The sequence below is a fragment of the Branchiostoma lanceolatum genome, chromosome 15 (genome assembly GCF_035083965.1).
Source record: "Branchiostoma lanceolatum isolate klBraLanc5 chromosome 15, klBraLanc5.hap2, whole genome shotgun sequence".
Taxonomy (NCBI): Eukaryota; Metazoa; Chordata; class Leptocardii; order Amphioxiformes; family Branchiostomatidae; genus Branchiostoma; species Branchiostoma lanceolatum.
This window is the reverse complement of record NC_089736.1, coordinates 5,930,577-5,954,737: the sequence shown is the minus strand read 5'-3', so window position 1 is coordinate 5,954,737 and position 24,161 is coordinate 5,930,577. Positions and strand designations below refer to the sequence as shown.

Below are 24,161 nucleotides of genomic sequence, written 5' to 3'. Positions count from 1 at the left end.
TAGAGTTGATAAGACATCTTCCTGGAGGGTGAAAAAAAACTTGAGCTAGCTTTTAGCAGATGATAAGTAAGTTCCATCAACAGGCCTAGGTATATGTAATATAAAGGATGTGTCATCGAATGGCCGAGTGTTTAGGCTAAAGAACACAAGATCAAGAGTACAACTAGTAAAAACAGCTGAATTGAAGATCGAATGTGAATAGGTTTGGGGACTTAGTAAAAATCTTCGCTCATTTCACATGTCAAGTGATCAAAGAACTTTAACCAATGAAGGTCATCCTGACAAATTCCTGCTCTGGAATATAAAGCTAAGGTGAAGGTTAGTATCGATTTCGCACAATGCAAATCTTCTCTTTCCAAGAACCAGGGATTTCTCAGTGTCCCCAGTGTCTTCAGATGCAGGGTCAAGGTAGCATACTTCTTAAGAAACAATTCCGTTTGAAATATCCTGGCTGAAGTAACTGCCCACCTGTGACTACAATTTTGTGACAACAAAGCTGTAACTTAAAGCACGCTTTTATATCCTACCATGTAGCGAATACATGATGTATCTTTAAAGAAGGGAACTTCTTTGAATTCTTCTGTTTAATGCCCTTGTCACACAGTAGAAAAATCATATGGCCAAGAAGGGAAAAGTTCACAATCATAATCATATTGCGAGGAATTTTCATACCAAAACAAGGCTTGAATACTTTCTGTTTTCTGTAATAATGTGATTCATAATTGATAGCCTGTGTTCTTTTAAGTTGCTAAATTTCTAGTAAACCAAGTTAGTTTTCAATGCGTCTATTTTGTTAGATACATCAGGGACACTGACAGGATGTTAGGTCAAAGGGCCCAGAAAAAGGTTCCAGAATCTCATTTTCTATCTTCAGTTTCCTGCTATAGTATATGCATGTCTGTTACCTTTAAGTTATAGGATCCAGTGGAGAAAATGAATTAGACAGAATCAGCGAGAAATTCATGATGTATAAAACACGAAATTCCCAAAAACTAAAAATATTTAATGCAGGTATGAGATCTTCAATTTCTCGATTACACATCTGTTTCTGCATACAATCTGCAGGTGGTTATTTCTAGAACTGCAGAAGATAATATCCCCCCATTCATCCATTTCGTACCACTTCTAATCAAAGACTGACAAAGAGAATAATTTCCTCAATGCTTACGCATTACCCCCTACTGTGATAGCCTTGAAACTATCGGTATCAGCAGGCAGTCGTTTCCACAATATTAAGTTTTAATGAAAAATGACAAGCTGAGATAGCTGCCAGGTTGCAGACGTGACTTGAATAGGAATGAGAAATTACATTTGCCACTCCCTAAATGACATTCCAACAACATAGCAATATACAAATTCATGAATGGACTAAATTTATGTTATAAGTTGAAAATGAATGTGTGTTCTAAACCAACCATATCAAAATTTGATTTCATTTATAATGACAGCATTATACAATACATTACATACAGTGACATTTGTGTGCATTTGATTTCTTTGAAATATTTTCAACTTAAGATACTGAATCAGATGTTGTTTTCATTCGTTTGTTTTCAAGTATCTAAGTATACAAGGTGTGTTTGAGAATGATTTTCAATTCAATGTGTAACAAATCAAATGTTTGCAACTTCATAATACTCTTCTTAACAGGCAAAATGCATGAGATTTTCATTTATTCACATTACTTGCCAAGTGGATTATAACAGAATAAAAGCTCTGAATTTCGGAAGAAATATTCAAATATCAATTTTAGTATCTCATTGCCTCTAGCACAATTCTGTTACATAACACTAATTACACAATACAATACCACTTAAATTGGTATGAAAAGCTGAACAGTGAAGAGAAATTGAATTTTCTAGCTTGCTTTGTCTCGCCAGCTTATGATAGTAAGAAGACAGTTTCACTCAGCCACACCCATTGAAGTCACGCCAGTGGAATTGAAAACAATCATTCATATCAAGGGTAATCCTTGAACTGATCCCCTACTTAGCTGCTTCAGCACAGCAAACATCTATTTATCCATGTGTTTACTCCATTACGTTCTGCAGTAACTCAATTAAGTGTGACGATATGTTGTTTCCCATCACTTTAACAGAAATTGAACATTTTATCCATAAAACCTGACAGCATACATGTAATGCATATTTCCAAACCAGGGCTTGGCCAAGATGTTTGTGGGAACAAATAATAAAAGTGTAGAAATATACACGAATCATGCTCATGACTAATTTTTTTTTAAACGTTTTGTGTCTATTTTTGTCTTTTGTATCAAACTTTTCATTCCCATAAACTGCCCGAAACGTGAATGAATGTCAACAAATTTACCCAATGCCTGACGTCTCGAATTGGAAAAAGGAAATGCTGTGAAATGACATGGATAGAAACAGCACATAGGAACACCATGTAGATATCGTGATTACAATACAAGCGGGAAGCAGTGAGATGTGCACAGTGATATTCCCCCCCGCCCATCAGCTTTCTTGTCAAATAAACTAAGGTTACCAATGAAATAACGGTATATCTGTTTTCTCTGCACCGTACGGACAGAATACTAATCAGGCGTTTTTATCGCTTGCTATGGGGGTGCTGCCGGTGACCTCAGCACATCAGCGAAGCACGGAAAAATCCATCGACGGCGTATAGCGATCGATCACCCATCAAGCAAGCCTTTTCCAATCAACTTTGGCCATTAGTAGTGACCCGGGTCCCTGTGGACACCCCAGTCGTGGTTTTGTCTTTGACAGGGTGATGGGATTGTCACACCTGGTGTTCTCCGAGGCTCGGCCACGCCCTCGTATGGATCATTCCAAACGTGTGAAATATTTATAAGACATTGCTGCCGTTATGAAGACCAGGACCTGAAATTTGTGCAAACTTTGTGCTACAAGAAATGATATTCATAAGAAATTGCCGATATTATCTCAGTTTGCAGGATCTCAGTTTGTGCAAATGTTATGCTAGCAAAAACGAGCAGATCTTAAATCTAAAGAAAACTCACAAATCTAAAATTTTCATTCAGAAATGATTCTTTTCTAATCAAAGAATTTATCCTTTTTTAAAAGCTAAGATACCTTCTGCATTCTATAACAACCAATCCTAATAATTGCATGGAAGAAGGTCCCTGGCCTTTTATCTTTTTTTTTAATTACAAATTCGTAACCTTAATTGATGCTATAAATCAATCGGCCATACAACCCACAGTACATTTATCCTTGGCCACTTGTTACTATATCTTTATTGAACCTAAATGGTAAATGATAGGAACTATTACAAAAGACCTTTACCCACAATTGGACCAAGGACTTTTGATGTAGGAAACAACGCCCCTAAATTAAGATGTCCTACTTGTGCAACTAGGGTTAAAGCTACTCCAGAAAAACCAGCTGTTTTAATTTTACATAATTTGTCATCAAACTCTCTACATGTATTTCAATGCAAGTGTAATGCGTGGGTGTATAGATTTTAAACAAAATTCCTTAGGGACGTTTCTGCATAATCATATCTCTGTCTTTCAAACCAGATCTCTTTTAGTAGTTATACATTTTGCTACAAGCAATGAGGGCTTACTGAAAGCAACAAAATGCTTCTCCAGTATAAATAAAGGTTATTGATAGGTTTGACTGTTTTTCATGAAGAAATAATCTAAATGTTTGGGTCTGTATGATCCGTAATATCAAAAAAAAAATGTCACATGATTGCTTAACACGTCAGGAAAGCTAAACATGACAATAAGCCTATTCATGGTTCCAACTGCACATGCACAGTTGAGACGCATTGTAGTTACATGTCAAATGTGAAGGCCCCTAACTTGTAAACAATTATTGTCCACAGTCACCATGCTTAATACATGTACATGTCCAGACGTGTTTTGTTTCTGTCCCTGGGGCCTTCAACTTTCACATATTACCCACAGCGCCACACGCTGTGCATGGGCAGTTGGAACCATGAACAAGCTTATTGTCCAGACATGAACAAGATGGTTTTCTTCATTGCAGCGAGACCCGGGCCACTTTAAACTCAATCATCACGGCACAGAACAGACCCACGGGGCGGACTAATGTGTCCTGGAATTGTTTTTGACCTCACTGGGTAGGGAATGATCAAGTGGATGTTCCTGAATTGCTCATTTTCCCGGGGTTGCGGCCTTTCCTAATCCACGCGGTAATAATGTCCCCGGGTTGATTGGATAGCAGACGTTGATCGAGGCACGCCGCAATAAAACGTTTTGCATGACGTGGTCATTTGATCTTCGACTATCAAAGAGAATGTTAATCTACTACTCTTTCAACATCCTTAAGGAGATTTGAAATACAGTTTAATGTTCTTGCTCAAGGTTATTTCATCATAATTTCTACACAGAGGCGGAAGACACATTAACTTGGGTCTATTCACTAAATATTTTATCAGAAATCAATACAAAGAAGACAGCTTTCATCCGCAATCTTATACTAGATTCTTTATCTTTATTCCATTCTGAAAAATTGCAAGGCTACAAATTCTTTAGGGTAAGAAAAAATGAGGCTATACACCGTCAAAATATATGGAGACTTAAAAAAACCCTTCATTGATTGTTAGTTTAACACATAATTTCTTTTTTTTTCACATCAGTTAGAGTGTGCAAGTGTTAAAACTGAGAGTCAGCAGTATTCTAAGAAGACACAATATGTTTAAATATTTAGTGTACTTGAAAATTATTAGGTTAAATTGGTCCACGGCCAAGGGGTAATGTCCTCTTAGCGGTAAAAAGCAACGAACTAGCGGCAATGACGTCAAGGAGTCAAATTAAAACGAGCTATCTAGGAGATTTTACGGCCCGTTTTCTCTCCATCAACGCTGCTTGACTTTCCGCTTTCTGCGCGACTGGGAAAAGCATTCTGCCTCTTGAATTACTAGATAGTTTCCAAGGCGGAGGTGTGAACAGCTGGTGTTTTAGTTATAAGTACCATAAATACCTGAATCGTGAACACTGCCAAAGTTTTAATCTGATGACACAGGTCTTTCTTAGCTGTTCTTTAGCTTAACTTGCTGCATTATGTATAAGGAAGGTTACAGATGGATTTCTATATGAGTATGTATATTTTCAGTATGATTTATCATTTTTGTGGGGCCTACAGTACAACTGATTTATTTCTTTCCTTGTGGATTGTCCTTGGCCTGAGGAGCAAATGTTTGCATTGTAGAAAAAATCTCTGTCTTACATCCAAATATCTTCCAAGGTTTTTCCATCAATTGGAATTGTATTCTTTTAAACAGCAGATTACCAAATATAATTCTGAACTCAAACTCAAAGATACATACATAAAAAACAGGGCTGCCTTGGCTGAGGTTTTTGCTCTCCAAGTCCAAGTGTTACTTCTGTATCAACGCTATTACTTTTATCATATCTTTTAACCTTCTCTCTGCTGCCTTACCCCATAACCAGTAGAAAATTGGTAGCCAACGGCTACTTCAGTGTGTTTCATTAAGGACTCTGGGGACGATTTTAATGATTTTTTAAAACACATCTACTACATGATATGGATATTAATAAAATATGTAAGAAAACAGTTACTCAAACAACTGGATAGATTTTGGAAATGGTCAGACTTTTCAGTGACCAGTCACTGACAAAAAGTAGTGGATGCTACCTGAAACTTCTGACCGACTCAAAAATCTACCCAGTCGCTTGAGTATTACTAACTGTTTTTTTAATACCTACCAACGCTTTCTCAAATTTCTTTTATCGTGTCAACATAAAAAGTTAAAGTTAAAGTGGTCCCATGCATCGAAGATGCGTAGGGGGCGCCCATCTCCCATTCGTAGCCCTTGGGCCACACAAGTGCAAGTCACTACAGCAGGGGGCTGGTCCGCTGGTAGTGATGTGTGTGTTTAACTTCCATACTCTTTCCCAAATGCTGAGTGCTAAGCAGAGAAAGAAGTATGTACCATTTTTAGAGTCTTTGGTATGACCCGGCCGGGGTTCGAAGTCACAACCTACCGTATGCAAGGCGAACACTCTACCAATTAGGCACCGGTGTGTCAACATGGCCTCCATGTTTTACAGACTGAGACATTTGCAGAAGAAAGACAGACGTACCCTTGCTTTCTCTAACTGCGTGAGGGCCTGCTTCTCCGACTCACGCCGTAGTGCCTCCCTGTCCTCATCTTGGGACGAGATGTCAGACTCTGAGGGCCGACTGTTGTATGATTCCGCCGAACCCTGCACGGACAATAACGTACATTCAACATTAATAAACAATGTTTAAGGTGAAAACCTACTACTTTTGACATGTGTAGGCTAAATAAAACATTTCTATCTATAAGGTATAAGAACAAGTGCCAGACAATATCATTTCCTTCTTGGATATTCCTTCCTATATCCAAAACATTGGAAGCGCAACTTTGCAGTGGAAAAGTCATGAAAATAAAGCCACTGCTAATACTTCAAGATTCACAGTATGCTAAGGGTAAAACAAATACAAAATGTAGCTAAAACTGCTAAAATTGCATTAAAAATACAAAAATTACTAAAAATCTAAATCCTTGGTAGTTCTTTCCTTGGTGCTGAAATACCTTCCAATCAAGGAAACACAACAATTTTAACGACATTAACAATTCTAAACACCTTTTAGTGATCACTTTATGATTCCTTAGTATTTCTTTCCTCGGTGCTGAAATACCTTCCAATCAAGGAAATATGACAGCTATAACGACATCTACAATTTCAAACACCTTATTGTGGTCATTTATCAACATAATATACATTTCAGCCTTACAACTGCAGAAACAATCAAACATCACTATAAACACACCACACACACAACACATTCCCCCTTCACGTTTTCTTCACCAAACTGAACTACAGGTTACTGTTGACCCATTTATAACAATACATCAAAGGGTTGACAAAGGTCAATCTGTCAAAAGCAGGTTGCAATCAGCTTTTCCTCGAAATGAGGTCAGAGGTCGCTAGATCCCTATCGCACACCAATCTAATTTGTAGGTTCTTGGATAAAAACAATACTGGAAAAACTAAATGAAAACAAAGACCGAGGACGTGGTTTATGACTTGATGCACTCAGTTTTCTGGAGTGAATACAGTCATATTCAAGTTTCCCCCCTGCCCTTCGCTTTTATAATGTCCGCTTGTTATGTTTTCACCATAGTTTTACACACTTTTGCTTGTATTGTTTAAAAGTTTGGGAGCATTTACTGGTGTATTATTTATCATTCTTTATAAACCAAATGTTTTCAGGCAAATTCATGGAGTACGAAACAAGAGTGTTCAGAGGTTTGCTGTTCATCCATTCAAATCAGTCCATTGAAACATCTTTGTGTAGTCATCCTTTAATATAGAAGTTAATGTAATATAGTATATCATGTATATCAAACTCAAAATTCACCCACACATATTCTTCATAGAAGCATCCCAGGAATATACTTAATATTACATAATCTTTCAAGTCACATATTCCTTTACAGCATTCATACAAATCGCAACAGTACTTAAAAAGATGAGTGTGCCCTTCTTAAATATTGTTTGGAGAAGAAAAGCCAGTGCCCATACACAATGACCTTTTTTCTACCCCCAGCCACTTAGATTGTTCCTGTAAGCCCAATCCATAGCCCGACGGTGCCTCACATGATAATGTATCGCTGAATGCCACGACCCGCTGAGCACCAGTCTGAGCCAATGACGTCATTCCTTTACAGCTGAAGTGATCAAATTTCACCCACGTCGATTCATTACAAAACGCCCTGAAAAATCCTTTATAAAGTACCCAATCAAGTTGCTTATGCGGGTGCCTCCTTATAAGCTGTGGACTCGATTAAAAACACATCGTTTGTGGAAATGGTGACTTTATGCTACACTGATAGCTACTGTTGTCAGGAGGTAGGCTGGGAGGAACGTAAAAACATAAAACCAGGGTGCGAATTCCGTTGCAAATTCCAGGAAAGTATTGATTACAAAATGGCTGTCAAGGGAACAGTATCCAGAGCGGTAAACATGATCTAGCGATGAAACTGTAGCTATTGCTTGAATCGAATCCAAATGTTACCTTCTTGACTTCTGACATATATTCATATAAAGATATATATATTTATTTGGAAGGAAGTGAATAAGAAAAAGAAAAAAATATCATCAACTTCTTCTTTTGTAAATCATGAATCTATCTACAAATGAATAGAATCAACTGTTATATAACCAATTCACCTCATACATAAATGCAAGCACCATTTTCACAAAATTGTTACACAAATTTCTGATGGAAGTTTAGGACTGGAAACAGTACCAGTATAACTGGGAAAAGCGTACTCCTAATATTCGAAATCTAAGACAAAATTGCATAAGATGCAATAAACAACAACAAAAAAGAAACATGACACTTCAGTTCATTCAAAATCATGATACATGTATCATGCATATGGTTGGAAATTCAAAAAACAAAGCTTTTTCAAACCATGTATGATATTTCCAGAAAATCTTTTCAGAAAGAGTTGCAACGCTTTGTTCCTAGACCATGACTTGTAGTTGTAACAACTTCATACAAAACCACAAATTCAATTAACTAAGAAACACTTGGAATCTAAAAATTTTTTAGGGGGCAGAAATCATGGACAAACATCATCAGTGACTATTAACACCCAGTGCACGTAATCTTCATAACAGCCACCATGAAACATTGTGTCACAAACAAAAACTATTCCCTTGCACGAAAGAAGACTGAGGATAAAAGCTGTACCCTGAAAAATCAATTCACCCTTCTGCAATGAACACTTGATTCAGAAAAACAAGAATAGAAAAAAACCCAGATAGACACAGTAGGCACACAGTAACATTAGCAGTGTTGTATAACACACAGGGCTATTGACGTGCCACTAGACACGACTACATTCCAGAATTTTCCATCATCCCATCATGACAAAAACAAGCCAAATGGCCACGATTAAACCTGAATTCTGCATCATAAACATCTCACACATAACCATAACTAAACCCTACCTGAAATTTCTGCCAGTCTTGTATAATCACCATTGCGGAGTTAGTCCAGGAGGCGAAAGCTTAATATGAATATCTCCTCTCCCGGCTAAAAATACAACCACATCCAGCCTGGTCGCCTTGTGCCTGGACTACTATAAATATTACCCGACTGTTCATCCTGCCTCTAAAGGCTCCCAGTGGGCACAGACAATGTTTCTACCTGTATCTCATCACATCAGCATATCTAGTACATCTTTACACTATTTCCTTTGCTAATTCAATGACTTTATGATAACATAATGATTGCAAGCTGCATTTCTAGCTAGCTAGCATAGGCCATGCATAGTTGGCCTTCTGTACCTAACCCCTATGCCGTGGAAAAATTCTGGTAACCCTTTCTTGTGCTGCATACAAATTACATGTACATTGTACATCTAAACACAATTAAGAGATGAAGATAGGCAAGAGTATAGATGACTCCAATCTCTAAGTCTAAAGTTGTTGTGTTGAAAACGTAACAGTGCAAAAGGCATTCCTTCCAATACCATGCCATAACATTCTATAGGTCTGAATTTATTTGTTTTTGTTGGAATATTGCACAGCGTTCATCAATAATTCTGATTACGTCTAGTGACAGAACAGAGACAGCAATTTCTCTTATCTAAATGTCAATACTGGTGATATTTACAGAAGAGATACAAAGCAGAAGAAGCACTGCTGTATTTAAGAGCCACAAGGGGAAATCCTTGCCTTGAATGTTACGACCCTAGCTTTTACCTACATGTATAACCTTGTGTAAACCCCGGTGTACTGTAGACCATTTTAGGTACCTCTCTAGGGGTGGGAAGACTGAGACGCATTAGGTAACAATTAGGCTGGAGAAAAAGGCATTCTTATCAAAGCTGCTGACACATTCACACAAGGGGATTCACCCATCCAATAACATTACATGTGAATTTGGGCAGGTTCTTTTGAAGACTACATTTTGTAGGCGATTACTGTATACCGTGTTGTCACTTTCGATATATAACTGATTTGAGAAGGGGAGTGTGTTTGACTCTTCAGGAAAAATAACACAATCTTTTCAAGATATGAACATAGTTGGACTGTAAAATCTTACTGCAGAACATACAAAATGTACATCATCTTCATTAGGTTGCAGCATCTGAACAGTTAATTTGTCCTCTTTGACACATTGAAGCTAACAACTCTTACTACAATATCTCATTTCTAGCTGTAAAATTTTACGATTCGAAAGATAAAACGTCACTAAATATAGCTAGTGCACAGTGTGTTCTTGACATTTTGACAGCAAAAAAAATAAACCAAATTTCTTTTCTGTGCACCTATATTTTTCGGTTAGGTACTCCTGAGCACCTATTCCCTAAAAACAAATTTCGAGCCCTAAATTTTGCTGCAGCATGTACACAGCCATCACATTGAATATTCCTTCCACACTTGGTCGCCTGTAAATTGACAGAGCTGAAGTCAGATGCTGTGAGCTACCATAAGCAGTGATCCTTCTTCAAAAGGCTTCAGTTCACTATTAATCACTAGACCCTAGTGAAAGCCTCTGTAGGCTTGTGAATGAAAAATTCATTCAGGAAAGGCTGCACTGATTCATCAACTCAAAGCACCATGTCAAAATGGCCACACCTCCCAATTAGTCTAAATGATGGACACAGATTATACAGACTCCGACAGTATCAAGAAGGAATCCCAATAAAACAGTCTCAAATTTTGACTTCACGAATTCTGCTTTCTGTTCAAATTTCATAATATCAATAGTATAGTAATGAAAGAAAGGTGATTAGGTGATTGAAATCCCTGCTAGAATAAAATGCAATCTGGCACAATTTTAAAGTCTGGTACATCCGGAACGCATCAGACAAATCAGATTCTATGCGGAGAATTTGTGACCTTTTCACATTTACTTTCAGCTATGTATGCACTTAAAGTCCCGCAGACCCCTCTCCTAATACCTATCCATTCGCAATAATCATGTTACAGCCTTTCTCTCCCAACCAAATGCAAACGCAGTTCACCCCCAATTTCCCAAATTACTCCTGACGCTGTGTAGAAACGCTTGCCAAATTGGTGCCCCCGCCTACCTTCCTCTTTCTCTGTCGCTCAATTTTCCCCGCGTCGGACACCGGGGGTTCAGGGTAGTAAGTGTACACGACGAAGGCCATCTTGGTTTGCAGATGCTGAGTGCTTACGTAAGCTGTTTATCGGGCTGTCATAAGGGGGAGCGCAATCCTTCTGGACACCACGACGCACAATTGAGTTGCAGCTGGAACCGATACATGCCCGGCCGCTGCAAGACCCGGCCGCTCGCTCAGCCGAACAATAACGTGCTTCCCCGAGGGAGAGTCCGTGAGCCAGCGAAAACCCCCGTCAGATCGTACACCTTCCCTTTCCTGCCAACACACACGCTCAGCGCTCGGTATGCATAATCAATTCAGCTGGGTGCAGTGATAACAGCCCGGCACTATTCTCCGTGACGCCACTTTCGCTGCGATGGGGTGGCGATGGCGGCTTAGGATACATATCATTACCAGCGCTATTCCAGGGCCTATCGAACCAAATTCACCGGGGACGCGCCGGGGGAGAGCTGCAGCGAGCTAATGATCTGTAGAGCCATCCATTTTGCTTGGATCCGCCCAATCAAAAGCCTGGCCACTTCCAAGGGCTTTCTTTTGATATGCTAATGATCCCATTTGTTACGAGGCCCGTTAGAATAACCGTCACTTTGCATCTACATTGTAGCCTTCAAACACTCATAATGAAGAGATTTCACAGCAAATTCTTATCTGCAAATTAAAGATACACAACAGATGTTAAAGAATGTTTCAGTTTTGCTACAATGTGGCTGCCAAGTGCCTGGCCCTGCATAACCAGAAAACCTTGTCTGAATAAAAAGACACCCTGTTTCTGATGAAAGTTGGGGAATGTGTGCTGGGGAAACAATTTCAACCAGACCTTGTGTCCGTAGGTGACATCTTATTTGCTGTAAGGTCCCACCAAGGATATAAAGACAGCTATAACATACACACAGTTACTAAAAGAATCAAAGCAATAATGCATGCAAGAAATCTCAAATGTTGTACATCACGAGAAAATTGAAAATTACGCCTACACATATCTGATACACTTTCTAGGGTACAGGTAACGGAACACTCCCCAGATTTTAATCTTTATCAAAAATGATTTTGCTGACCTAAGACTGTCCAGTGTTGGAGACAGGATTTCAGGAAGGTATGGCTAGCCTAATAGTATTTCGTAGTATGATGATTCTGCGAACTAAGTATACCATAAGAAAGTGCTTGTCTAGCATGAAATGAGCCAGTTTGCAACCACTATCCTCTGGATCTGCAAACAAAATCCTCTGCATCTTTCACTGATGTAATCATCATATTTTGACTTTTCTCTTGAGGGGCTATTAGTTTCGGGAGGCAAATTCAACATGCATTACCAGAAAATGAAGTTTGAACAGCTAAAATAAATGTTTATCAATTATTTTTAATGAAGAACATAGATCAAAGATCTCGTAACCACATCAAGAAAGAGAAACCAAACTGTATCAAACACCATTGATAGAGCACTAACACTAAACACAGTCACTATAAAATTTATATTCCTAATTCGTAATTCTGAAATAGAAAATGGTACGTTTTTCACAGTGGAATAATCAGATCTATACTGTTATAAGATGTTGTATTTTCACCGTCTTGTTCCTGACTTTCACAATGCAGTCAACCCTTGCAGTGCCCCTTGGCTGGTTGCCCTACCACTGAGCACATAAGTATATTTCTATGCTAGTTAACAGATCCGTCTTCTGTTCTGAAAGAAGGTCATGTTTTAATAAGTCATTGGGAGATATTCTGGGTTGAATGTACAGTCCGAGGGCTAATTGTGACGTCAATGACCCAATCTCGGGCCGCTTACGCTAACTAGCCACGTAAATCTTGGGGTTACAGGGTACCTAACGCAACCACATAATGGAACAAACTGCCAAAGGGAACGTGAAAAAATGGCCGTTCATGCCATGAAAGATGATGCACCATCATAAAGATAGCTATGTTTATGATGATATTTATATTCCTGCTCAATCTAAATGTTATTATATCATGCTACATATAGTAAGGTAGATTTAAAGATGTCACCGTAGATGCTAAAAATCTAAAACCATCACAAAAGTAATCTTAAACATTAGATACATTGATGATAGTGTCTTAAAACATATCTTGACAAAACATGATATATCTATGTATGGAGACTAATGCATTCCCTGAGGGGAGTAAAGAACACTAAAAGGTTTTCGATTCTGTAGGAAAGTGATGACTATGATGATATCTTCCATAGCTCCTTGTATACACTTTAAAAACACTGAACATGACATTGAGAGAAAATCTTAAAAGACAAGATTCACTCACACTTTTAATTTAAAAAAAGGAGAAGCATGTGTACTATAATACTGAATTTCTCCCAATGCTATAAATTAGACAATTTAAGACCATCCCAAATTCTTTCTCGCGATCGCCTCTGGTTTTGAATCTGAAATGTGGCAGTCTTCAATATGCATCCTTTATGGTTGGAAAAAATCAATTTCTATTGACCACATCTTTTTACTGATGCTAATAAACATTGAAACCTTTTCTATGAAGAGGTTTTTAACAAGCAGCTATCGTCGGGAGAAGACTGTCCTTTGTGTTTGGAAACACCTTAAGCTCGGCCTCGCATACGGATCGGAGAGAATCAAGTAGCTCTCGGCTGGCAGCGATAATTTGTTATCTAGCGTATCAATCTGTACGGAATGCAAGGTCATCAAGAATGGAGCCACGGGAGTTTCAGTATCGGGAAATTGATGGAATGTATGGGCATCGATTGTCGGCGTATCGCGATGCTCGGCTCTTTCGCACCTGGGCGCTACCTTGGTGATGGAAGGGGTGGGGGAAGGTCAGGTCATGAGGCGACTATTGTTGAGGTATTCCAGGATGAAAGTATTGATGTTCTTACATTGTCGAAATGTCAAGGCTATATAGAGTTATGCACATGTTCTGATCAGTATTGATGGTCCGAATCTGTCACGTTTGTAGCCAAATAAGGTATTGACGAGGATATAACTATATATAGGATTACAGCTATACATGTAGATGTTGGTATTGTGATAGTGATATGACTGTATCTGACAATTACACTTTGGTTTCTCAACAGAATGAATAGAAAAGAGACGAAAAACAAAAATTTTAGCCAAAAAGGCAGAAAGAAAACGACAGTAATGTTGAGGGGAAGAGTTAGCTGCTTCCTACACTAGGCTCAAAATATTCACCTGCAACTATAGAAAAAGACATTGCAATTTTGCAGTTTAAAGAATATAGGCTTTATGCTACGAATCAAATATTGCCGGAAACAAAAAATTAAGCATTTAAAGTGCTGGGAAAGTACTATGTTTTACTACAGTAATCTCTCTCCCATTGCGATGTGCACAATACATGTACTGTATCACCGAGTTGGCTTGTGTTAATGGCCTTAGAAGGAATGGAAGGGTGGTCAGCAGGTCATCTGTTATCTAGTCACTGTCAGAAATAACATAGACTACACTGTGATGGTTCACTGTCTGGGATGGAGAAAGATGCCAATGATAGGACGCTGCTAATGGAAGGTGTTTTAAGCGATGGTTCTGGCAGGAGCCATGGGTAAGTGTCACTTTTTCTTTAATTGAAGGTTAAAGCAATTCTTTTTCATTAATATTTTAAGGCAGCTTGTCTCTAACTTCTCAATGTGGCTTAAAGTAGTATGCATAGTCCAGTAGGTTAGTGACCATGCCTCTGCACCAAGAGGTTGGGAGTTCAAATCCTAGCTGTGTCGCGACCCGACATGTACGCTACTGGAAAGGGTTGCAGTCCTTAGGTGTTACGCGGTAGTTCACTGTTCATTATACTTGTCAAAAAGAGCAAGGGGAATTTCCCTGGCACAATGAACCTCTATGTGCTGTATGTAGCATCTATCTCAAACAGCGGAAGAGTAGCTCAAATGTTCTCTTTCACTTTCACCTCTCCGCATATAGCAACACAAATATTTTCAACTTCCTGACTCTATCCCATTCTGTCTTTAGTTTGTTCCCTAGTTCTTGTAACTTGTTTCCCCCAAAAAATAGAGAAACCCTCACCTTCCTAACACTTTAAATGCCAGACTCTTGAGCTGAGCTAAGAATTGCACCCAAAAAAACAGTTACTCAAACAGCAGGATAGCTTTTGGAAGCTGTCACACGTTTCGGGTGGCATCCACTACCTTTGACAGTGACTGCTTTCTTGCATATCTTATTGCCTGGATGTCTAACCTTCAAGGTATGAGCTAAGAATCTGTTCAGCCTTCACCTTCAAAGGCCAAGGAACACTTCGTATTCTCTTCTTCACCACTTCTGTCCCAGGAGACAGCAATAAGATATGGCAGGACACTACACGAAGTTATCATTCTCAGCCAAGCATGCTACATTCAGAGAAATTAAAGTCTCCTGCAGTGCCATACCATAATAAAGTCCATGGATGATATGCTAGGCTAACCTTCAGTTCTGTTACTGGTAACTATTAGTTTCAAGTTATTAAGTGAGTGCAGTTTTGCATGAAAATTTAGTAACATTACTTTTGATGTAGTCTGTATAATGCAAACTCCAGCTGTCCAGCGAGCGGACACAGGGCGGAGAGTGGTTACAGCAGGCTTGATTGAAATCAAGACTACTTTTGATGCTGGCAAAACAATAATACAGTCAAACCTGTACCAGTGACCACAAATACATAATGATATTTAAGGAATATTTAAGGAATACCTGGCCAATATGATCACTTTTTGGCGGCCCCTTTGATAATTTTTCCACTGACACAAGCATTAAATGATTAAGAATCCGGTCTAAAGTGACCACCTGTCTACGAAGACGAGATTTTGTTGACCCACTGATCTTCTTTGATAGTTTTGACTGCATAACTTTGCAGGGATGCAAGAAAGTTCAGCCAATCTCAGCTTCCAAAATTAGTTGATGTCTGTGAATTGTCGACAAACTTGTCTGTGCAACATAAGAATAGCACATTGTGCATCTTTGTCATTCTGGTCTGGTTTAGAAAAGCAACATTTCCGGTCTTGATATCTGAGTTGACGTCAAACTTTGGTGCATTGTGCATTTTCAAAAGCATGCCACTCTGGAGTGTGTCACCCAGAATACCACCAGTAAAAACTCATCCATTATTTAAAACAGCTGATTCAATAAGTACAAAGGAGGCAGAAGGTTTTCCCAAATATAGACATCTTTTATGCTCTCTTTGACCTACACTGGTGCTGAACAGTCTTGAAATATATATCCTCACATACTTCTAGCCTTTATGATGAAAAACATTCAATTTGGATTTTAAGAATATTTTATGGAGAAAATCTACCCTCAGATCAAGAATATTAATCTTTTCTTTCCTTTTGGTAAACTTCGGTAATGATTTTGAAGATTCGTATGCTGCAAAAAAACATTTAAAGAATATCGGAATATGATTTCTGGTTGAACGTTAAGTTAAACATTACAATGCCAGCAAAGAGGTTCATTTCTATTAAAAGTAAAACGTGAAGAACTTCTGAAACCTACAGATTCTATGGTAGATTTTAAATTGCGCGGAACAAATTATGACACTTTCTAGTTCATAAAATATGTCAGATATCAAGCTTGTATCTTTTTTGAAAGAAACAGTATGAATAAATGGACACTTGGTTTATTATCTCCGCCTACTATCTTTTCCCTGGAGGTTTGCATAATGGAACTTTTCCATGATCAGGATTAGTGGTACCCAAAGATTTCATTACATAGTCCCAGCACTTGGAAAACGCATTGTGAAGCAATTCTTTATAAGCTTCACAGCAAGACACTCAAGTTAACAATCACTTAACGACAAACTAGCAGTTGTGTCTTTATTCCTGTCAAAAGAACACCTTGAGGATTTGCTGTTACTTTTGATGAGGACTTTTCTACGCAATGAAGCATTTGAAATATTTTCTCACATTTCATGTTCACACAAAACATGGAAAATAAGCATATTGTTTATAGCTGTTTGGAAAATCTTTTGCTCTACTTCAATGGGGTTTTTAACGGCTATTGTGAACATTAGAATTGTACTGCCTGCCAATTTAAACTTTAAAAGGATAGGCCAAGCTCACGACCGCATTGAAAGGTTGGAGTGCAGCAGAACGCACACCTTTTATTTTGTTCAAAAAACATTAAGCAGTGAGAATTTTCTTTCCATAGCAGAATACAAAATCCAGACGACTATCGCTTAGCTATGACATACGGCACTGTTCTTAATGCAGTTTGTCATCCACCCATACCGAGTAGCCAGCCTGCAATATATCAATTCTATATAGCTGACCGGCTATATATCAGTGTCATAGCAACAAGATTATCAACTTCCGCTGGAGACGGGGCCTATATAGGATACAGAATATGCCAGGCATGAATCAGGAAAAAGCTTTTCAAGCATGAGAACAATGCGATGGTCCATACACATACACAAGGGATATATACAGGAAGTGGGGCTGTCATTTACAGTGAATCATACCTATGGAATGTGACATAACAGGAAGTTATGAAGGATATTACGATATTGCCACACTATCGGCAGTGCAGCCGACTTCCTTGTTATTTGGATTATGCCGTTAAAGGAGATGCGAAGGATACTTTATCAAACTTCTCAATTTCCTGTTTTGCTTGTTATGTAAGAAAGATGTTGTTGGCCTTGATGAAAAATGTCCTATTTTCTTTTCAAATATTGGGAAGCAATAGGACTTTTTGTTACACCTTGGGTACTATAATATCGATACAAATAAAACTAGAATGGAACTCTGAATGGAGTTTAAACTGTAAACGCCAGAATGGAACTGTAATTGGTGAATAATTACATTTGCTCTGAGGTACATTTGTATAGACAGACAACTTGTCAATATTTCGATTGTCAGTCATAAAATGGAACTTTTTGATTGCAGCAGATATTTCATTGTACGAAGAAATAAATAATTATAGAAAAACGATTAAAGAGAATTCCCTCTTTTATATTCTACATTTCTTATCATAAATAAGGAACAACCTTCCTTTAATTCTTCCAATTCGGAATATCATATTAACTGTAACTATTGATTTTTGGGGGGGATCCAAAATTGCAGCGGTTGGTCCTATGCCTGCATCAATTGTTGGCCTACAGAAAATCATTACTTTGACCCACCCAGTGGCCTATAATATACCACCACAAACTGTGCGTGCCTCTCTCATACGGGTTTCAACATTTACTTGACATACACATGTATCATGTTAGTTGAAAGAAATAATATACTTTGCCTCATTATTTTACACTTCTCCTAATAATGTGATTTATAAGGGAATGCAGTGGTCACTAGTGAGGAAGCCGTCATCAAGGTGGTATGGCATATGTGATGGATTGATGGTTGGAAAGGAATTGGGGCAACACTTGGGTTGTACAAACCATCCTCGTGCAATCAATTCACCCAGGTATAATCCTCTGTCCTGAATTCACATTACACACACACCCTTTTCTCATTACTGTAGTCGATTTTTCTTATTCTTTTAGACATTAATGGCACTGGTTTATGTTGGTATGTGTTCTTGAAATTACAAAAATTCCTATTATCTATTCTACATCACTGAATACTGTAGCCAAATAATATAACAATTACTGTCAAATTTGCATCTAGGCAGATTGCATACAAATTACAAGCAAGGAAATTGTCTCCTTAAAATTGACATTTTCCGTTTGAATTTTGTTTCATTGTGTAAGCCAGACATGTATACACAGTATGCTAGGAACATGTAGTATGTGTATGATATAGTCATTAGAAGGGAGCTCTATAGCCACTATAGCTGCCAAAAAGCCCTTTGAATTCAGTCCTGCTACACTTTAAATAATGCATCAGGCAGTAGAATTATATTTCCCAATACCACATTGAAATTCCACGACCTGAAAATTTGAGACCAACCCAGGAAGTGAGGACAAGCGAAGAATAATTCTGCAGACGATGCTCATGTAAATAAATGTTCCGCCACTTTGTAGACTACACTTGTCTACCACTAACAGAATTTGTAGCCATTATTCTTTAAGTCAAGGTCAAAATTAGAGACGGTTGGAGGTCCATAACCTCCACAGTCTGCTATTCCAGCACAAAGGACTTGCACTGATTAATATGCAGGCTGCATGAACGGACCCTATAACACCGGCCCAGATGGTTTACACCAAAATTTAAACAACTTACCCCGGAAATCAGGTTCCAGAGGCTGTCGGACTCGCCCGTGTAGTCCCGCATATTCATGCCCAATGTCATGTAGGCGATATTTTATCGTGGCTGATGGCGTAAGGTAAGGGGGGGTGACGGGGCTCGCTCCGAGTGTGAGCGGCGGCTGACGTGTGGTGTTATCTCCCCGCTGGGACCGGGAGGGGTCACCGGAATAACCAATTACGGACTCAGCCCTGTCCCACCGGGGCAGGCCGACCCATTTTGGGCAAGGGGGCTGAAAGGGCCGGCTACCGTCACTTCTCCGTGCTCACTGATTAATGGTAGTTATGCATGGAATTCACCTTGTAGCACAACGCACTAGCATAACACTGCATGGCGTCTAAGTAATCAGCAACATTGCTAAGACATGATGGTAACAACTGTTCTAAGAAACAACTACATCGGTGACCATTTGCGCTGCCAGAGATACAGACGATAAGGCAATATCGTTGCAAATGCATCCCAAGCCAGTGAGCAATATGGCATTCTAGATAACGAATCAAAAGCTTCTACTCGAACTAACGTCAAGAAATTACACGATGAATTAAAACAGCATTCTGTTTAAACACAGGATACCACTGATTCTGATATTGGTTTGAAAACAAAGAACAGATATTCAGAAATTCACATGCACAGTTTCATAAATATTTGATAACGTTCCTTGGTCAGAGGTCCAAATGGAACCTTTTGGCCAACTGGTGCCAAAACACCACACAGATAAACAACACGGCCTTAACCTTAAGGCTCTTCATAACCCTATTACTAAAAAACTATCATATACAACATTTTTAAGAATCAAAAATATCAATGATAAAAGAGATATCACCAAGATTTCCATAAGATTGTACCACTACAGAAATATTTTTCTAGAAAAATCTGATATTCCTTAGAAACCCCAATAATATCATTACGTTTTCCAAGAAACGTTGGCACCACAAAAGGAAAATGTCTAAATTGTCTTCACCCGACAAGCCAAGATGTCTAGACGTTTATTTGCTTTGATCTATGATCAAGTGCTTTCAACCTATTATCTATATCTCAAAAGTCCTCCTTGTCAATATAATTCTCATATTTCCATGACCTTTTTATCCAAAGAATCTCTCATAAAAGCTGATAACATTTCAACGTGGAAATTTCAATCTCTTGTTAAAGGAATGATGGATCAAATGTTCTTCGTAGAATTCAGCAGCTCAACCTGCAGTTTGTCAAATAGTCACTAGTTGGTGCTTTTTACCAGTTCCCATTCAGGCAAGAGAACATTGACAGATTGTTTCTCCAGTGAACAAACTACAAGCCAGATGCTTGGCCAGAGCTGACAAAGCGCAAACAATTTCCTTGGCCTTCCTTTGTGGTGTCTTTTGAGATGGACAATATATTCTGTACATCACAAAACAAAATTTGAGGGTTCTTTTTCATTTGAATATTTTCATAGCCATAAAACTTGACATAAAACAAGTCAAAGATGACTTAAGCAGGGAGTCAAAAAATATTCTAATACAAGGTTTTGCAAAAAAACAGGTAAGATTCTTTTTGAAAATAACAAAATGACAGATGTCATGAAAAGAATTGGCATACAATAAAGTTTGCTTGAGTCATTCTCTTCCAAAGTTTCAAACAAAATTGGCCCTTCAAAAAGAGCTGCTAGGGGGCCCAAACCTACGTCACTTCTTCACAAGTCCTTTAAAAAATCATAGCCTGCATTTCCAGAACTTTGGTAAAACGGGCGACTTCAGAGTCAGACTAAAGACGAAGCAGAACACAAGACATCAAAACTGGACGTTCTCCTGTAGTACCATCCAAAGCCTCTAGGGGGACCATAATCTAATCATTTCTTCGTTTTGCAAACACCTAGCAACTTACCAAATGTCATAAAGATCCATCCACAACTTCTTACGTTATGCTGTTCACAGTCACACACACACACACACAGAGACCCAAAAACATAACTTTCTTGGCCAAAGTAAAAAGTATCACTATAATCCTGCAGGCAAAACTCCCTTTCCTTCACTCTGTTACAGTAAATAATCAATCTATTAGAGAACAGCAGGACACATTGTCACAATATCAGCCATGCAGAAAGACCGGTGTTCCAAATGAATTGATCATAAATTATCATATGACAGGCTTTATACAGAAGGTTATAAATCTTTTTTCTATACACGGCCCTCCCCCTTCCCTTCAACACAATCTCATGACAGATACATGAAAATTTGGCTAGCAGTTTTGTAGTCAACTACTACATGTAGTTATCGAAAGGTTCTAATGTTTTAGGCATGGTAGTCAACTTTGTTGCCAACATCGTACCATACTGGTCAGGAAATTTCACTCAAAGTCAAAGCTTTTATACAATGTTAACTTTCCAAAATTCAACCGTACAAGTTGCTGACACAACATATGTCCAGTATACTACTCTCCGAAAAGCGTTGGCTAACATACTCTAAGTCAACACAAGTTCAGTAATAGGCAAAAAAAAGGCAGTTTTGGGGTCACAGAAGTTCAGTCAATATTTTCTGAGAAGACTCATATGGCAGGAAAAATGTTGAGTTGAATGTTGACATTTTCGCAAAGCCCCCAACCCTCTGCCTTACTTTGAGATAACTTCAGCCTGTAGCCTACATAAACAACCTGGTGACTTTTCCTCAAAGTCAAAAGTCATTCAGTGACATTGTGACGACTAGAACTTTTTTAAATCACGTAAAATCATTTTTCCTCTGTTAGTTAGAAATATAATGGAGCAATCTAGTGAAATCGCTCGCAAAACATTTCGTAAGAATAGGTTGTTAACTGTCACAAGCCCTATCAAATTTGCCAGGTTCCCCCATGCAGACCCTCATCTCTGGGATGAATGGGAAACATCCTCTGCTCTTACAATTCGCTTGTTTACATCTGTCAGGTTAATACCATGTGAGACCATGGCAAACAAGACCAACATGGAAGATGTCAACATCACCATAATGTTAAAATCTTGTGTTCTGTGATGATATAGAATGACTGACAGGTTCTTTTTCTTCAGTTTACAAACATGCTGTACAAACAATGACGTTCTAAAGATGCTAACTGTCACAGCAATTGAGCACGCCCTCCCCCTTTCACACCTCCCAGTGTGGTGCCGTATTGTGGTATGACGGCACACGCCAACAACAGTGGAACCCACCCCCTTCCTCAATAGACTTGAGCAAGCACTCACCGAGAGGGATGCCTCCATAGAAATATATTCAACCCCAGCAGCAACAGCACGAAGACAATGCAGCACAGCCCTAGTACGTAGGAGATATCGAGCATTTCACATACTCTCGCTACGGAGTGAGAGAGGAACTCAACATGGCTGCCCAGTCTGTAGGAACCCATCCATAGCTGCGGCGCGGCCCGCCTTCATGATTTATTCATGAGTTTTCGGTTGGAGATGAGCAGGCGGGCAGGAGCCAAGATAACACGATCTGATGGCCTCACATGTGTCAATTATGCAAAGTACCGCCTTACCCGCCAAAGCAGAGGATCTCCGTTTTATTAATTCCCCCCGCAGTATCGCAGTGAATGGGCCGACCCGATGTACGCATTTCCAACTCTCTGGATTAGACACATAGTCCTGGAAATTCAATACACAGCCCATTCCCCGCTGGCCTTTTAAACAATTGGCTTCCCGAATTTCATTCTCAGGATAATTCTCCACATGATTTACATCAACAGGAAGTCAGTCCATCATGAGTCCTAAAAAAAAATTATAGAAACTTCCGATGAATTTGTCCTCAAAGCCGGCGATATATATCGCATAATCAAATAAATATTCGCCTATTGTTGGAGGTTCGCCAGGAATTTTTTTCTGGCATAATTTGATGATTTCGGAGAGCATATAAATCGATGTTTACTGTATAATTGGGATGATTTTATTAGAATCACATTTGGGATCCAAGGCTGGAGGTTTTGTGTGTGTTTTACTGAGGGCCTCTTTTAGGGATGTCACTCACTGAAAACCATTTACACTACATGTGAGATCACTCTCTTAAAGCACTTCCAGTTCAATGCATTAACAGCTAAGAAACAATTTTACATGAATAGATAACAAAGACATCTCTGTAGTAGATATGCTCACCATCTTCCACCCCCATCCCCAAAATCGATGGGCCGTAATACCATACTCATTGCACTCTAAGTTAGTATAGAGTATAACAATAGAATACACATACAGCATGTATAATCATGACTGTGACAATTTTCATAACACTTTCCAGCTACGCATCGAAACAAAACACCATTATAGGTCATGTCCTTGGTGCTAGTTTCTTGGTTATCACATTTCGGGCATGCAAAAATGCTACATGACTGTCTATTCCTTCCGTTTTCTCAACTATTCAACGAAAATCAGGCTACTTCAGGGAATGCCAGACTGAAAGAAACAAGAGCGGTCAGAAAAGAACTACAAATTCAATGCCAGCACATCATCAAGCTGAAATTTTGGCACGGTGTAGAAAAGTATCCTGACACGGCAGACAGTAATACTGATAGTAAAGAAATTTCCAGGCAACATAAAGGACTTGGAAATGATGGATCTATACTGAGATCTGGAACCCGGCCAGATTTCCTTTACAAGATGTGAAAGGGCGGTCCGTAACTGTCCAGTTGTCTCAATTTTTGCATTATCATCTAACTTCTAAAGGCAATAGCTAAGAGCAAACTTAACTACATGTAAATGTTATAGAATCTTTGTGCCTCAGTCCTACACATGTATGTCCCTGAGGAACACATCCTACTTTTATCAAAAACTGTCTTTCCCAGATTAATGTAGAAGCGTTGCCACATTACATATGAACATGCCCTCTGGTAGTCTTTATATATTACTCTGTATGTGTTTAAAACAATACCTGAAAACCCCTCAAGCTAGCAA

The 24,161-nt window shown here is 38.8% G+C and overlaps 1 protein-coding gene across 12 annotated transcripts in view; it reads right to left on the bottom strand.

Annotated features, from left to right (window-relative positions):
- LOC136420909 (voltage-dependent L-type calcium channel subunit beta-1-like) overlaps positions 1–24,161 on the bottom strand; it is a 56,794-nt gene that overhangs the window by 19,054 nt on the left and 13,579 nt on the right. For 8 of the 12 annotated variants that reach the window (XM_066408039.1, XM_066408028.1, XM_066408030.1 and 5 more), the window contains one exon: positions 6,080–6,202. In XM_066408039.1, the coding sequence (XP_066264136.1) occupies positions 6,080–6,202 (123 nt within the window). Of the gene's footprint in view, positions 1–6,079; positions 6,203–8,986; positions 9,121–11,076; positions 11,400–19,258; positions 19,393–22,466; positions 22,599–24,161 lie in introns of those variants that run through there. The other 4 variants (XM_066408038.1, XM_066408034.1, XM_066408033.1 and 1 more) reach the window with 4 other exon arrangements.